The following is a 14,750-nucleotide window of genomic DNA, read 5'->3' as shown; positions in this document are numbered from 1 at the left end:
AATAATAATTACTCTTTTGGTTTATTCCAGAACCCGAATTATTTTCTCAAACAATGTTTTTGCTCTGATGAAGGTCTAAACGCCCAAAAGCTCAGAATAAAGTGAAACACTGCATGGATCTAAGTGTGTGGAAATCTCTTCTATCAGTTCAAACATTGCTTTTGTAGGCAAAGGCCAAAAGTTAAATGATAACAGTACTAGTTGCCTGTAATGTGCTTTCCTAAATGCAGATTGTTAAAGTGGGCATTTCTTTTCCAATTTGAATGATAAACATTTTTATTAATCAGGCTGGAAGCTTTGAAACATGACTGTAATGATAATATGGCCATGATAAAGGAACATGTTACCTTTTTGACTCGTGGTCACTTGGGTTGTCATTGTCGCCGCTCTGCACAGAGTAGCAGAGGGAGAAAACATGCTGATCCAAATTGTGTCTCCAGTGTGTTGATGTCAGTGCATGTTCAGTAAAGACAAAAAGAGCAGGCATTGGTCATAGCAGCATTGAAAGGTGCTGGTATATTTAACATTGGCGTTACAAAAACATTTCAAACAAAGTGATGCTGTGTCATCGATTCCAAACAAAGAGACATGAAAATCAATAAAACGGCATGCTCCAACTTAAGACAAGTGACATTCCCAAAAAAGGTCGTTATTTTTTTCATCAATGGATTCTTTTAATAACATTTTATAAGCAATAACATATTCCATTTTATAGAAAATAAACATCTCTAGGAAATACTATACACAATTATATTAGTACATCACATCTTACATTTAAACAGCATCAAATACTTATATACACCATTAAATAATGAGCTTCATAAAAGAGAAAGTTTGGTGTGGCGTTTTTGCACTTTCTTTTTTGCTCTAATACTTAAATATGTCTCCTTTTGATATGACCAGTACTTTAACTGTCGCCCTGTGCAGGGCATTGTTACATAGCATGGAAGAGTGAAAGAGGCTACATTTTGAGATACACAAACAGACAGGTGTGTTATGAAATCTGAATTGAATGTATATCTTTCTGCACGGCTGTGGTAGGTGAAGTAATCATACATCATGACAATGTTTAACAGTAATACTTCTGAACTGTACATAGATATGAAGTGAGATGACCTGACCCCCGGTTGGACCAATAGGAGCCCTGATCTGCAACCTGTCAAGTGATGATGGCGGCATCTACTGTACATACTGAATGTGCACACAGTTAAAATGGAGTAACACTCTTAAACAGAGTTATCTTCTTTTTTTTTTCTTTTTGTCATTTTTTTTTTTAATTTTGGAATAACACAAAGCTGGACATATACCAAGGGTGACGCAATGATGTCGTATAGTCATAATGCACATCAAAATACATCTCCGAAGATAAGAGCGTTATATTAAAATACTGTGTCCATTTTTTTCTTAACTCTTCAATATCAGAATATTTAGAACCTGTAAAGCACATCATCATGTACAGTTTCCTTTTTTGTTTCGTCTTCTTTTAACCACAAACGCACACATTGAGATAGTACATCCAGTGGTTGGCTGCTGTTTTTTTGATGCATGATATCTTGAATTGGAGATGAACTTCTTCCCTCACGCAGACATATGTGCACAAACACACTGATGATGTGGCTGTAGAATGACAAATCTATGATTATCTCACACACTCACACAGACACTCACTCACGTACACGCATACATACTTCTTGGACCACAGACAAGGTGGCCAGAGGGATGCTCCTGTCCAATCAGTGTCCGCCAGGTGTCTGAATATGATAGCAACCCATCCGAAGGCAGAACACACACACATCCCTCGCTCTGCATTTCAAACAGCCCCCCTGTGCACTGGGCCCTAGGCACACAGTCTCTAAAGCGCAGTCTATCCTCCTGTTAAACAGTGCCGCTGCCTTCTGCCTTCCAGTAAGGGGCTCGGTTGAGGAAAAACACATTTCCAGGCCGGGGCTCAGGGAGCAGCTATTCTCAGTGGAGCCATTCTCCAGGGTTTGTATTGCTCCTACAGTAGCTCCACCTCAGCGCAGCCTTTTACCCTCCCCCAGCCCCACTGGCCGGTGTGCCTGTCCGTCATCAGTCATCACCTTATTTTTAGGTATAGATGGCTGTTAGGACAGCGTTTTTGTTTGCCTGGCTGGATAGGTGATGCTCGACTGGCTGAGAGGTGGTGTTGGTGGTGGAGGTGGTGTGCTGGAATATCTTACAGGTCCTGTTGAGAAAGGGAAGAGAGACTGACATAAATACAGATAACAAACACACAGAGAGGAAGAAATGTATGACCTGTGCCAGAGGTTTTGACTTTATCCTCCTGTGACTGCTACATTAGCCTTGAATTTGTTAGCCTTTATGTTCTGTTGGTGTGTGTCTAAACTGAGCCGTATGTGTTTTTATTAACACAAAAGCTGCAATACATGTACGTTCAGGCATACTGCAGGTGGAGGCGCCTCCTGTGCAGGCGGGTCTCACATGTATGTGCCGTACATGCCTCTTTGTGAGTGTGCGAGAGTGTTTGTGCCGACATGAAAGCGAGCTGGCTGCGGTGTGCAGGAGTGGGGAGATAGATGCAGCTGGCCAGTGAACCAGCACTCCACTGTGAAAGACACAGCAGGAACGCCCACTAATTGCACTGCTGTGGTGGTGGTGGTGGAGCGCTTTTCTTTCCCCCTTTCCTCCTCTGCAGCCCCCCAGTATCTCTCGTTCTCTCTGAACTGCCAGTTGCCCACCCTTATGGCCTTGACTCAGACCAGCAGCTTTGCTCTCCTTCTCTTATCTCTCCCTCCCTCATCTTTGAAGTTACCGTCCCTCACTCCCTCTCTTTCTGTTTACCTCCCTGGAGTAGCTCTCATTCTTTTACACCTTCAATCTCACTTGTTTTTTTCTCTGTTTCTCCATCACCGAGTGTCTCTCCCTTCACTGCCTGTCTCTCTTGTTGCCCTTCTTTTCTCTTTCTATCTCTGTCTCTTTCATTCTGTCGCTCTCTGATGTAACTGCCCCCATTCGTCTTTTGTTCCCACTCAGCCGCAGCACGAAACAGTTTTTCTTCTCCCTGCCTCCCCGCCTGTCTCTCTCCAGCTCGCCATGTGTTTAGACGAGTGTGAGTTTACAGGTAACCTGTTAATGAACCTGTGTGGACGCACACAGTGTGTGTCCCATAGCTCTAGAGAATCCACAGCTGAAGGCAGCATGTGTGTGCAATGTCGTCGATATGTGTGTTCCATTAGCCTGAAACCAAGTGAACGCAGGCAGAGGGAGAAATTCAGAGGGGGACCCATGGGTGGGGTGGTTTGTGTGTGTGTATGTGTGTGTACGTATGTTTCTGCTCTTGCCTTTGATTAGGCTGCTCAGCATAAATTGGCACGGCACAGACCCACACACAGACCTTCAGATCCCTCAGCTGATGACAGCTCTGCCTCAGCCCGCTAACAACAATCTCCCTCTGTCTTGCTCTCCCTTTTCTCTCCTGTTTCTCATACTCTATTTCTGCCGCTTAGACGTGGGAGTTGAGGTGAAGAGAGGCAGGGAGAGGAGTAGAGAGGAGATGAGAGAGAGAGAGAGAGAGAGAGAGAGAGAGAGGGAGAGAGAGAGAGGGAGGAAGGGATGAGGAGGGATGAAGGGAGGACGATTGAAAATGGAAAAGGGAGCTCACAGGAGATGAGAGGTGAGCAGAGTGAGAGACGGAGGGAGCTGGAACAGCAGGGAGTCGCACAAGCAAAATAAGGGGAACAGGGAGAAAAAAAAAACGGAGGAAAGAGAAATAACAAGAGAAAGAGGGAGAGAGAAAGGGTGGAGAGAGCATGTGGGGAGGATAGCAGGCAGTGATGCTGGGTGGGGTGTTTTGATCAGCAGCCAGCTTTTCATCCCTGTCAGTCTGCACAGAGGAGAACAGGAAAGGGAGAGGGCGAGAGGGAGGGAGGGAAAGAGAGATGCAGAGAGGGGGGGGGGGCTACTGCCACTGCTGCCTCAATGCACCGCTGCTCCCTGCTGAATGTCAGCATCTCTCCCTCTCTACTCCCCTCCCTCTGCATTTGACCTTCCTCTCTGTGCTGCAGTGTAAATACACCACCACAAGATGGCGTCTGTCTTACAGGAAAGTTGACCATGGAGTGGACTGTTCACATTAACACGAAAACGGTGACCCACTGTAATTGCAGTGGTCTGCAGTCATAACAGTGGGTGTTGAGAGACAGTAATACACAAAGGGCACATAACGAAGTGTTTACACAGCTAGTGGTGGTTGATATGGGTTTAGCCTGCCAAGGTCATTGGGTACATATTGATTTGGTAACAAGATATTGGCCGGTCCATGATGAGATCCTGGCCTTAATGGGTTATATACTCGCACAAGGGTAGATAGGGTACTTGATCACGGTGTACAATGAACACCAACCTGAACCTTCATGTTTTCTCCTTTGAGTCTTTCTCTGTTTTACAAGAGCTGACAATTGTGTTTTCTGTTCTGCACTGTATCATCTATCCAGCCATGGTGCTGCTGCTTGTGACAGCAATGTGTGAACTCAATTTTTTCTGTGCTGAGGGGAGGGATGAAGGGTGGAGCAGGAGTGTGTGTGTGTGTGTGTGTGTGTGTGTGGGGGGGGGAGGATAGGATAGAAAGGGAGGCGAGGGGAGGGGAGAAAAAAATCGAAATGCACAGTGGTTCTCAAAGCAGAGAGGGTATAAGTGCTCTAGTGGGAGCACAGACCTATGCACACCTGCTGTACATAAAGATGAAAACTGAGAGGTTGTACTACCTTCGTTCCAAAAGTCCTCTCCATCTAACTGTCCCTCCTTTCTTCTATGCATGTCTCACTGTTAAAGCAGGGTGCACTAATAATTTGGTGTCAACCAGCAGCAGTCAGCTGAAGATAAGATTCAAGAGTTTAAATCTTCAAAATGGATAATGTAAGGATTGATATGCATTTAATCACTTGTTTTGAGGCTTTCATTTTCTTACCTCATGTTTAGGACATTTGATGGAGAAGTCATCCTCGTGGAATGTACAGCCTAGGCAAGAAGAGAGAAAGCAAAGAAAAGGAGGGAATAAGCTGCAGTGTTGCAGATGGACATAACAATGAACGAAAATAATAGCACGAGGCGAATGCACACATCAACCCCTACAACCTCCCTCAAAAAATCCAGACACATGACAAAGAGGTGGGGTTAAACTGAAAAATGAGCAAGAAAGAGGCAGAGAGAGAGTGAGAGAGAGCAACAGAGGAGAGAGAGAGACTGAGTGGATGAGTTGTGATGCAGGCAGGCAGTCAGATATGGCTGGTGCACTCAGCAGGATTAAAAAGGGCCTTGCTCTGCTCTCCGTGCTGGCTAGGCAGACGTGGCAGGCCTTCTAATCCTCAAACTGTACTTCCTTGGCATGAGGTAATGTAAGGGGAAACCATACAACACATGTGCTGACACACAGATACTCACTTGTATTGACAACAACAACCAGGAACACTCACACACACACACACACACACAAGCATTGAAGGGAACGTACATTGGCAACCTGGTTGTAAGACGCACATAGGCATGAATTAAAGCAAGCATTCAGGCAGGAAGGCACACACATAGATGCATGCAAACACACACACACACACACACACACACACACACACACACACACACACACACACACACACACACACACACACATTCAGTCCCCAGACAGCAGAATGGATGGACGGAGCCACAGGGGTTGTGGTCAATAATGCACACATACACCTCCTCCCTCAATCTCTTCCCCCTCTCCCTCTTGCACACTCCGGGGTCCCACTTTCCTCTCATCATCCCCTTTATTCAAAGCTCCCTCCCTCCTTTCCTCATGTGCTCTCCTCGCACTCAATAATGTTACTTCTTGATGCATTTTCCTTCTCTCATTTTCCCACATCCACTTTCCCTCCCCTCTCTTTCTTCCCTCTCCTTTCATTTCTCTACTTTTTTCTACCTGCCTTATTTGTTCCCCTCCCTATTGCCCTCTAAACACGTTCAGTTTCCCATTCCCAATTTCCCTCCTTATTTCTTCTCTCTCTCCCTGATTTTTCTTCCCCTTTCATCCCCTGTTGCTCTCTTCCTCTCTCGCTGTGGTCTCTTACCTATCTCTTTGGCGCAGACATAGTGGTATTTATGAGAGCAGCCTCTCCAACAGCAGCTGAGGGACGCCCCCACAATCTGGCACTTGTAGCAGCTCTGGGGTTAGTCAGACAGACGGACATATGGACCAAGACCAATAAAGAAACAACAAAATTGACCGATAGAGGCACATAGGGATAGAGAGAAGAAAAAGAGGAAAAAAAGTTAAAAGTTAATGGCAATTTCTCAAAGAAGCTGCACAGATTCTGAAAGTGACTGTACATAGTATCTCTCTTAACTTACATAAGCATGCACACATTTCAGAATAGTATAAGGCTCAGTGTTGATTGCTGTCGTACCGTTTGGGCTGAGTTGTTGGCAGCCTCCTTCAGTCCGTATAGCCTCCCAGCTACCATAATTACCCCCTTGGTCCAGATGGCACAGTTTTCATGGGCCCAGTGCTCCTTAGCCTCTGCCTCCACTTGTAGCCTTTGGAACATGCTGCCACTGCCCTCTTGGTCACTTGAGGCCCCAGTGCTGATGGCCTGGAGCTGCTTCATCCTCCTGAACCTCTCTCGGAGAGTTAATCTTCGTGGACCACCCTCCTGACCCATTCTTTCTGTTCTTTCTGCCCGTCTGTAGCGCCAATGATGGTGCCTGCTACTACTGCCCTCTTGAGAGGATGCTTCTGTATTGCCTTCCTTTTCTGTGCTGTCCTCGCCCTCAATCTTTGAGGAGTTGCCTGGTTCTTCGCTGCTGCTACTGTTGTCGTCGTTGGTTTTCTCTGACTGTTCTCGGAGGGATTCTGTGTGCCTGATCGTCAAAAGTTTCCTTGGAATGCCATCCTCTGTGTAGTAGGGTCCACACAAATCACCTAGGTCTCTGTAATTTGCTGGCTTTCCACACAGGCTACATGTAAGACTCCTGTCAATTAGATTTTTATTCACCAAGGGTCCCTTTAGCATGGCAGCAGCGTGTGGCACTACCTTTGCAACTGTGAAAGGATTCCTCATTCTGAGTATGCCCTTTTTTCTACGTCTCTGAAATATTACTGCATCCTCAGGCTTGTTGACGATGGCACACCAAGATGAAAAGTCTCTGGAGTTGTTAATCCGTACATAAGGACAGAAAGACAATTTTGAATTTTGATGGACTGTTTTGCGCCTGATCCTTTTCACAGAAATGGTCTCAGTCTTTTTTTCTGATATTGTCACTACAGGACCCACAATACATGTCTTCTGTTTTTCCTTATTTTCTCTTTCCCTTTCTTCTTTTTCTCTCTCCTCTTTTTCGTCCCGTTCACATCCTGCAGCCCTTACTACTGCCTCAATAACCTCGATGGCGTCTTTCATCCCAGGTTTTGGCCCAGGCTTTTTGTGGACCTTCATTGCCTTGCCAGGAATCTGCTCTGATGAGGCTTTGCCTCGTTTCCTCTTGGTTGCATTTGCTGATGGTTTTCTGCCTCTCCTAGGTTTCTGGATGAGTTCTGTGCTGGTAACCTGGGGGGCTTCTGTGATCTCATCTGGGCTGATTGGCAGAGGTACTGTGGACTCTGTGGGGGTTACCTTCTCTTCAACCCTCTTCTGTTGTTGTTCTGCTGTTTCAATATTTGGCTCCTCGGCTGTCTCTGTTTCTTCTAGAGGGGCTTGGCCTTTTCTCTTCTTCCTCCTCTGCTTTAGGTGCATCTCGTGGTTGTTTTTAATTGCCCTCTGCTTGGCTAGCCTTGGTGTTGTAACTATTAGGCTCCCTGCTTCCAAGGCTACTACTGAGGCATCTGTACTCTCCACCATGGCCCATCTCTTCCTTTTAGTTCTGGCGGACTTAGTGGCAGCAGAAGATACACCATCCGAGGCCTGTTCTGTCCACTTTCCTGGAGCCTTGACTTCTACTGAGGCCTCCATTGAGCTCCAAACCTTGTCAGCACCAACATCCTGCTGTGTCCCTGGTTTAATGGTTTCCTGTCTTGTATCCTCCTTATTTGCAACCTCTTCTTCCACTCCTTGTCTCAACTGCTCTGGCGTTGATGCCTCTTGACTCACCTCATGATTTTCTCTTTCTTGTCTCATCTCCTCTTTTCTCTGTTGTTTCACTCCTTCTTGTCTAGACTCTATGCTTTTCACTTCTCCCTCTATCATCTCAGTGCTATTTAGAAGCATAGATGTCTCACCTTCCTTTAAGACATGTTGAGACAAAGCCTTGGTTGTCACATCATCAGTTAGATTGCTCTCTATCTGGGGAATTGGGAGGTGTTTCTTCGAGCTAGGAGATGTAATTTTCTGCACCATGGCCTCATATTTCTGTCCTCTACCTTTGCGTGGTGGGAGAACTTTTGTTTTAGTGGGGCATTGAGGAGGCACCACAGGCACATCACTAGTTATGTCAGTTTCACTGATGTTGGGAGGAGTGTCTTTGGGTGGGGGAGTGACCATAGAGGGTTTCTTAGGTGGCCCTCGCTTTCTTTTGGGGCCCCGGACACCCTTCTCTTTAGGTGTAGCCACAACTGGTTCCAGCAGGGGGGGTTGAGGTGGTAAGGGTTTTGGTTTGGGTTTTGGTCCCCTCTTTTTCTTTATTGGTGTTGAAGAAAGTTCTGGGCTAGGTTTCCGTTTTAGTGGAAGTGATGTCTTTTCTTCCGATTGTTCAGTTGAGACTGGTGGGGCAAGTGGTGCAGGTGGGTCTGCTGGAACATCTGTATTTTTGACTGCATTAGGAATGGGAGTTAGAGTTTGTTCCATAGTAACACGTCCCTCCACTTTTGGAGAAACATCACTAGCTTTAATTTCTGTTAGTGTCTGGGGTACAATATCTTCCCCTACAATTTTTTCTTTTTCTTTTGACAGTTTTTCTTGAGAGGGCTTTCTGGATCTCAATACCATGTTCTTACCCTCCTTCTCTGGCACCTTTGCCTCATGGTTTGCTTGTTTTTCTTCCTGGTTTACTGGTTTTACATCGTGGTTTACTTGTGATATTGTAGCTTTTAGGCTGCCCTTGCCCCTGCTCCTGCTTTGCAGTCCCGTCAAAGGTTGAATGGTTTCCTCTTGTTGTACCAGCTTTGCTTTAGAAACTGAGCCTTTTGGACGACCCACTGAAGCCCTGATGGGTGCAGTATCAGCGGGGGACAACACATCTGCTGGCTTGGGTCCAGGCTTAGGTCCTGGTTTTGGACCTGATTTTAGAGCAGGCTTTGGACCAGGTTTTGGTCCAGGTTTTGACCCAGGTTTTGGCCCAGGTTTTGATCCTGGTTTGGGTCCTGGTTTTCGTTTCACAGGAGTCTCAATTTTCAGTGGCAGCTCTGGCTCATTTGGCACAGATTTTGGTCCTGGTTTTGGTCCTGGTTTTGGTCCAGGTCTTGGACCAGGCTTTGGCCCAGGCTTTAGGCCAGGTTTAGGCCCTGGTTTGGGACCCGATTTTGCTCCTGGTTTTGGCCCTGGTTTTATTCCAGGTTTTGGCCCTGGTTTGAGCCCAGGCTTTGAACCTGGTTTTGGACCTGGTTTTCTCTTCACATGAGGCTCAACTTTAGGTGGCAAGTCTGGTGCATTAAATGAGCGAGTGCACATTCTCGAACGAAAACCATCAGTTAGCATTTTGGGAGTGTGGCTCACAATAGATTCCTGATGAGCTAGGTCCATTTGATCTGAGAATAGCACAGTTTTGCTTGGAGGCATGCATGGTTTCTGTGTAGGCGAGGGGGCTCCTTCCTCTTCTTTTTCCCCCTCCCTCTCCAAACTTAGCTGTCGCCTGATCCCCACACCTGAATGCATGATTCTTCTTCTGCCCCTGGCATGCTTACGTCCAAATGCCCTCGGCTGAGCAGATGGGGCCACAGGCTCTGGCTTGGCCAATGGGGTCACAGCACTGGCACAGCTGATCCCCGGCTCCATGTCCTCATCACCTTTTTTTGGGGAGGGTGGAGTGTCTGCCCAGGAGGGGGCTGAGGGAAGTATTGACTTCCCTGGCAGCTGAGGAGAGTCTGGCTCCAGCACTTTAGCATCACTGTGATCAATATGATCCCTGGCCTGAGCTGGAGGTGTTGCCTTGTCATTGAGAGCTGAGAAGACTGGCATAGCAGACTGAGGCTGAGGAGCAGTGTCACCAATGGCTGACTCCCTTGCAGAAGCATCTGCTGCTGCTGTTGCTGCTGCTGCATTTGGATGGGCAGGCACCCCTGCAGGCTCGTTGTCAGTATGGAGCTCAGTACTCTGACTCTCTGTCCTGCTGCAGAGATCTCCAGGAGGCTTCTCTGACCCATCTCTATTATTCATGTGCTCCTCTGTCGATGACAGGCTCACTTTCTCCCCATCCCCCAGTTCCTCCCTAACCTGTGCAGACAGAGAAGGGGAAAAAGAATGTTGCTTTTGTTTCTGTATTTCATCTTCTTCTTCTTCATCTGCCTCCTCCTCTCCGTCCCCCTCCTCCTCTTCATCCTCCTCATCTCTGCTCTCTCTCTTGTCTGAGTTGCTCTCATCCAAAGCCTCAACTTGGGGGGTTGGAGAGGTGTTCTCTGAGCTGTCCTCCTTCTCTGTGGAATATTGATCCTGTTCAAGGTCACCCCTAGAAATGAAAGGCAATGTTTTCACTGAGCTTTCAGAAGCAGTTGGAGACTCAGATTTGAATGCTTCTGATTTAATCTCTTGGCCAAAGTGCTCCTTGTGGCTGGAGTCAGAGAGAGCTGCCGGGGACTGTTCAACTGAGTCTCTTGCATCAGGGTCATATTTTCTCTGGACCTCTTGGTACACTGTCTCCTTATAGCAATAGCTTTTTTCTGTCACCCCTTTGTTTACTTTGCTGTAGAGAGCTGGACATTTCTCTTCATCTGACCATTTCTCCAGATTCTCTGTAGATTTAGTTGTGTCTGAATCTCTCTCACAGTCAGGGTTTTTTTCTGTTGTCACCTCCTCTTTGTCAGCTGATTTCTCTGTCCAGGCTGATTCTTCAAAGTTCTCTTTGACAGGCTCATTGATATGCTGTATATCTGAAGGGGAGTCCCTTTCTTGTTTCATAGGACTGGGGATTGTAATGCTTGTAGGAGACCTCTCATCACCAATGCTCTTCACTGGAGTACTCATGCCATCTCCTCCCTGCCCTGACTGACATCTAGTAGGGTCAGGGGTAAGGGTGTGCAGACCTGAGTCCCCAGACCTGGTGGACATATCATCTGGAGATGTCATGGAGCATGATGAGGCTGTGTCCAGGCTGAGTTGTGTGTTATTGGGGGCCTGTGCTGGACTTCTGCCCTGGCCACAGTAGAAGTAGCCCCTCTCCAGTTGTTCATCACTACTGCTGGAGTAGCCTCCCTCATGGAGTTCCATGGGCATTGGCTGATGCTGTGGGGTAGAGTAGGGGTCCTGCATGGGGCCTCCACCAACACCACCACCACCATCTGGATATGGAGGACTTTTGTACTCCTCACCCTTTTTGGAGGACACTCCACTTCCAGCACTGCTGTTGCTCCCTCCACTGTTGCGCTTACTGCCTTTCTTGTTGGCCACCAGGGCCTCTGAAAGCAGCAGCTGCTGGACATTATTCGAGATGTTCTCTACCTGAGAGGTGAGGGCATTCAGGCTCCACAAGCTAGGGTTTGACAACAGCTTCTCTGAGAAGCGTTCTTTCATGGTGGGGACCTGCGGTGTGGTAGTGTAGCTGTGGGGGGCTGCGTGGGGCACATTAGGTGAGGGGTGTGAGCGTGGTGGCATTAACATGGTATTCGTACTGGTTTGCTCCTGCATACCAGCTGAAGAGGATGAAGAAGAGGAGGCTGCCCCAGGGGTCATCGGAGGTTGGCCATACTGGAACGACTCTGGATTGGTCATTAGGGGTGAAGGGGTGGAGCTGTATGAGGGGGAGCGCCCTACAGAGCGTGCAGGGGAGTGGCTTGAGGAGGGGCTACAAGTCTGATAATACTGTTCTGGTGATCTGACAGACAGCTCTGAGAGACAGTAATTTTGTTGGGGTTGGCTGTAGTGTTGGTATTTAGGGTGGGGCTCCTGGGGGTTGGTCATGGCCTGTAAAGGGGGCTGCTGCTCATAACCTCTGGAGGGTTGCTGCTGGTAGCCGTAACTGTTCTGGGTTGGCCTGTAACCGCCCTGCTTTAGATTGCTGTGGCTGCTCATTTGTCTGCCATATTGGGAATTGGGGGGCATGTTGTAACCTTTATAACAGTGAGGCATAGGACTGCACTTTTCCATGTATGGCGAAGGGGAAGGTGAGTGCTGGGGGTAGTGCAGGTGACTCTGGGGGTACATGAGAGGGGAGGGGGCAGGGTTAGGAGGGTGGGGCTGGTGATGGGGGCTGGTATAGGCAGGGGTGGAGGGCTGATGGCACTGGGTTTGGGAGTGGCCCAGCATGTTCTGGTCCATGTACTGGGAGGAGCCAGGTGCAGGGGTACCACCAGCCTCCATACGCCCCACCAACTCCTGGTCATACTGTGCTAACTGGGCTGGGTCCTCCCATTTCTGCTGGAGGTGGCCCTCGCTCATATACTGGGCTGAGTAATTCCCAGGTCCCATGTGGTTACTATAGCCCCCAGGACCCTGTAGGTGCTGACTGGGGTTTGGTGGGGTCACTTTGCTTCCTCTGTAGGATTTCTTTGCCTGCGAGGGTGCAGATCCACCATTTCCACTCCCATTCCCTCCACCATTGCCTGGGTAACCAGGGTAGGCTTGCTGGCTGTAACAGTCCTTGGGTCCTCCTGCAGTTACTGGTCCTCCAGCTGGAGGCATGCTTGTGGGGTTCGCCAGTGAATGAGCCTCATAGCTTGACCTGGCGTGCCCTGAGCCTGGGCCTGGGCCTGTGTGTGGACCGGGGCCTGGGTGCGGGTGCTGGGGGTGGGGATGATGCGGGTGTTGGCGGTAGGTCTCCAGGCGGGATAATTCATGGGGCTCCTGCTGGTAGCAGGGTTGGTTGCTGTGGTAACCACCGCTGCGCTCACGGAAAGACTGCATAACTCTCTCCGTCTGTAGCCAGAGCAGGGAGGGGGAGGTGAGGTGAGACGGGAAAGGGGGAAGGGGGGTTAGGGGTTCTGAAAGCAGGGAGAGGGGGAAGCGAGAGAAAAGAGAGAGAAATTATGAGGGTTAGTGCGGTTGAGCCTGGGGTTTATCCATTCTGCATTTTCTCCTTTCATATTCAATGTCTAATTCTATTTTAACATTCACCTGGGGGTCAAAGCAAAATTCTCCCCCTCTTTGAGAACCATTGGAGATGATATTTTTCACACTCAGTCACACAAACATTCAAACACACACAGGTGCTCACATCCCATGTAGATGCAGTATTATGGACACTTTTCACCCACAAAATATATTCAATTCATAATTTGCTAATTTGCTCACAGCATATTTGAAGAAACTGTGCATATGTGTGTGTGTGTGTGTGTGTGTGTGTGTGTGCATTCTTGTGTGTGTGTATAAAATGGCCCCTAAATGGTGCCGGCTCCAGGATCTGTTTCAGCCTCTCAAGATGGAGGGGCAGACATGTGATGCAGTCTCTGGTGCAGTGATTGACATGTCTGGGATAGAAAGAGAAAGAGAGCGGTGTGTGGCAACTTAATTACCTATCTGTGATAAATAAATCATAACAATGATAACAAACACCTGTGTATGTGGGTGTGTATGTGTGTGAATATGTATGATTGAGGCCAGGAAAGTGTTGAAAGACTGCAGACCACAGCAATAAGATGACATCTGAAGAGCATGTGTGTTGGGTTGTAACACTGGCTCTGAGTCTGAACTGAACTCATTTACAGAGCCACTGTGGCTATTTAGCTTTCCAGCTGTTGTATGATACATTATTCATAATTGTTTTGATCCAATATGATCCCCAGACTTAGCCCCTTTTTCTAACCACTCGAAGATATTACAATTTATTACCTAAACAAACAATGTAAAGCGATATTTTCTGGTTTGTCTTTGATACGGTGTTTCATAAAAGGTTCAGCTGAGCCCTCTTTTTCTTCTCCTCCCTGTCTTTTCCTACACAGATGCAAACTCCAATTTCCTTCAAGGGGAAGTGAGAAGTGTTGCAGTGTGTGTTTGTGTGCATGCTTTCAGTACACCAGTAAGGGTGTCATAAAGTATGCTTGTGTGCTTTATGTTTGGTGTGTTTGTGCCAGTATAAGTGCACATGGCTCTGTTTGCCTGTAATCTATGCGTGTGTGTGTGTGTGTGTGTGTGTGTGTGTGTGTGTGTGTGTGCGTGTGTGTGTGTTTGTGAATGTGAGTGTGTGTTTATGCATTCATACAAAAGAGAAAAGAAGAGAGGAGGGGTGGAGAGTGCTCCTGCTCTATAAAAGGAACAGAGTCACCTGGAGACAGAGCACTGAGCTTGTGTGTGCGTGTGTGTGTGTGTGTGTGTGTGTGTGTCAGCCGGTTCCAGCACAATATCCCAGCATTCAACCCGCCCCAGGGACAGTGGTGCATCCCACCAGACGCACAGTAGCATTATTCATCTCTGAAACACACAGTTTGTGTGTGTGTGAGGAGCATTGTGTGAATATTGCGTGCATTCATTCTTGCGTGCGCATGCCTGAATGTGAGTTTGTGAGTGAGTGTAGGTCTGTTTGTGTTTATGTATGCAGGTCCACAGCTTTTGGCAGCCCCTTAAATACACACAAACATGCAACAAACACAAACACACACATTCATAGACAAACACACACACACACACACACACACACACACCTATAGATTCCCCTGG

General features: G+C 47.7%; 1 protein-coding gene across 1 annotated transcript; it reads right to left on the bottom strand.

Annotated features, from left to right (window-relative positions):
• Positions 1–4,936: 4,936 nt before the first annotated feature.
• LOC139300789 (retinoic acid-induced protein 1) lies at positions 4,937–13,001 on the bottom strand. The gene is made up of 3 exons (XM_070923978.1): positions 6,423–13,001; positions 6,087–6,180; positions 4,937–4,998 (listed from the first exon to the last, which is right to left on the bottom strand). The coding sequence occupies exons 1-3, from the start codon at positions 12,999–13,001 to the stop codon at positions 4,937–4,939; spliced, it is 6,735 nt and encodes a 2,244-aa protein (XP_070780079.1).
• Between the last annotated feature and the right edge of the window lie 1,749 nt (positions 13,002–14,750).

Source organism: Enoplosus armatus, chromosome 17 (genome assembly GCF_043641665.1).
Source record: "Enoplosus armatus isolate fEnoArm2 chromosome 17, fEnoArm2.hap1, whole genome shotgun sequence".
Taxonomy (NCBI): Eukaryota; Metazoa; Chordata; class Actinopteri; order Centrarchiformes; family Enoplosidae; genus Enoplosus; species Enoplosus armatus.
The sequence above is the reverse complement of the archived record's forward strand: the minus strand, read 5'-3'. Positions and strand labels throughout refer to the sequence as shown.

Excerpts from the sequence above, each read along its gene's own strand:
- LOC139300789 (XM_070923978.1), bottom strand. The coding sequence starts at position 13,001 with ATGCAGTCTTTCCGTGAGCGCAGCGGTGGTTACCACAGCAACCAACCC. Across the intron at positions 6,181-6,422 it reads CCAACAACTCAGCCCAAACG|AGCTGCTACAAGTGCCAGAT; the intron begins GTACGACAGCAA and ends GACTAACCCCAG. Across the intron at positions 4,999-6,086 it reads TGTCTGCGCCAAAGAGATAG|GCTGTACATTCCACGAGGAT; the intron begins GTAAGAGACCAC and ends CTTCTTGCCTAG.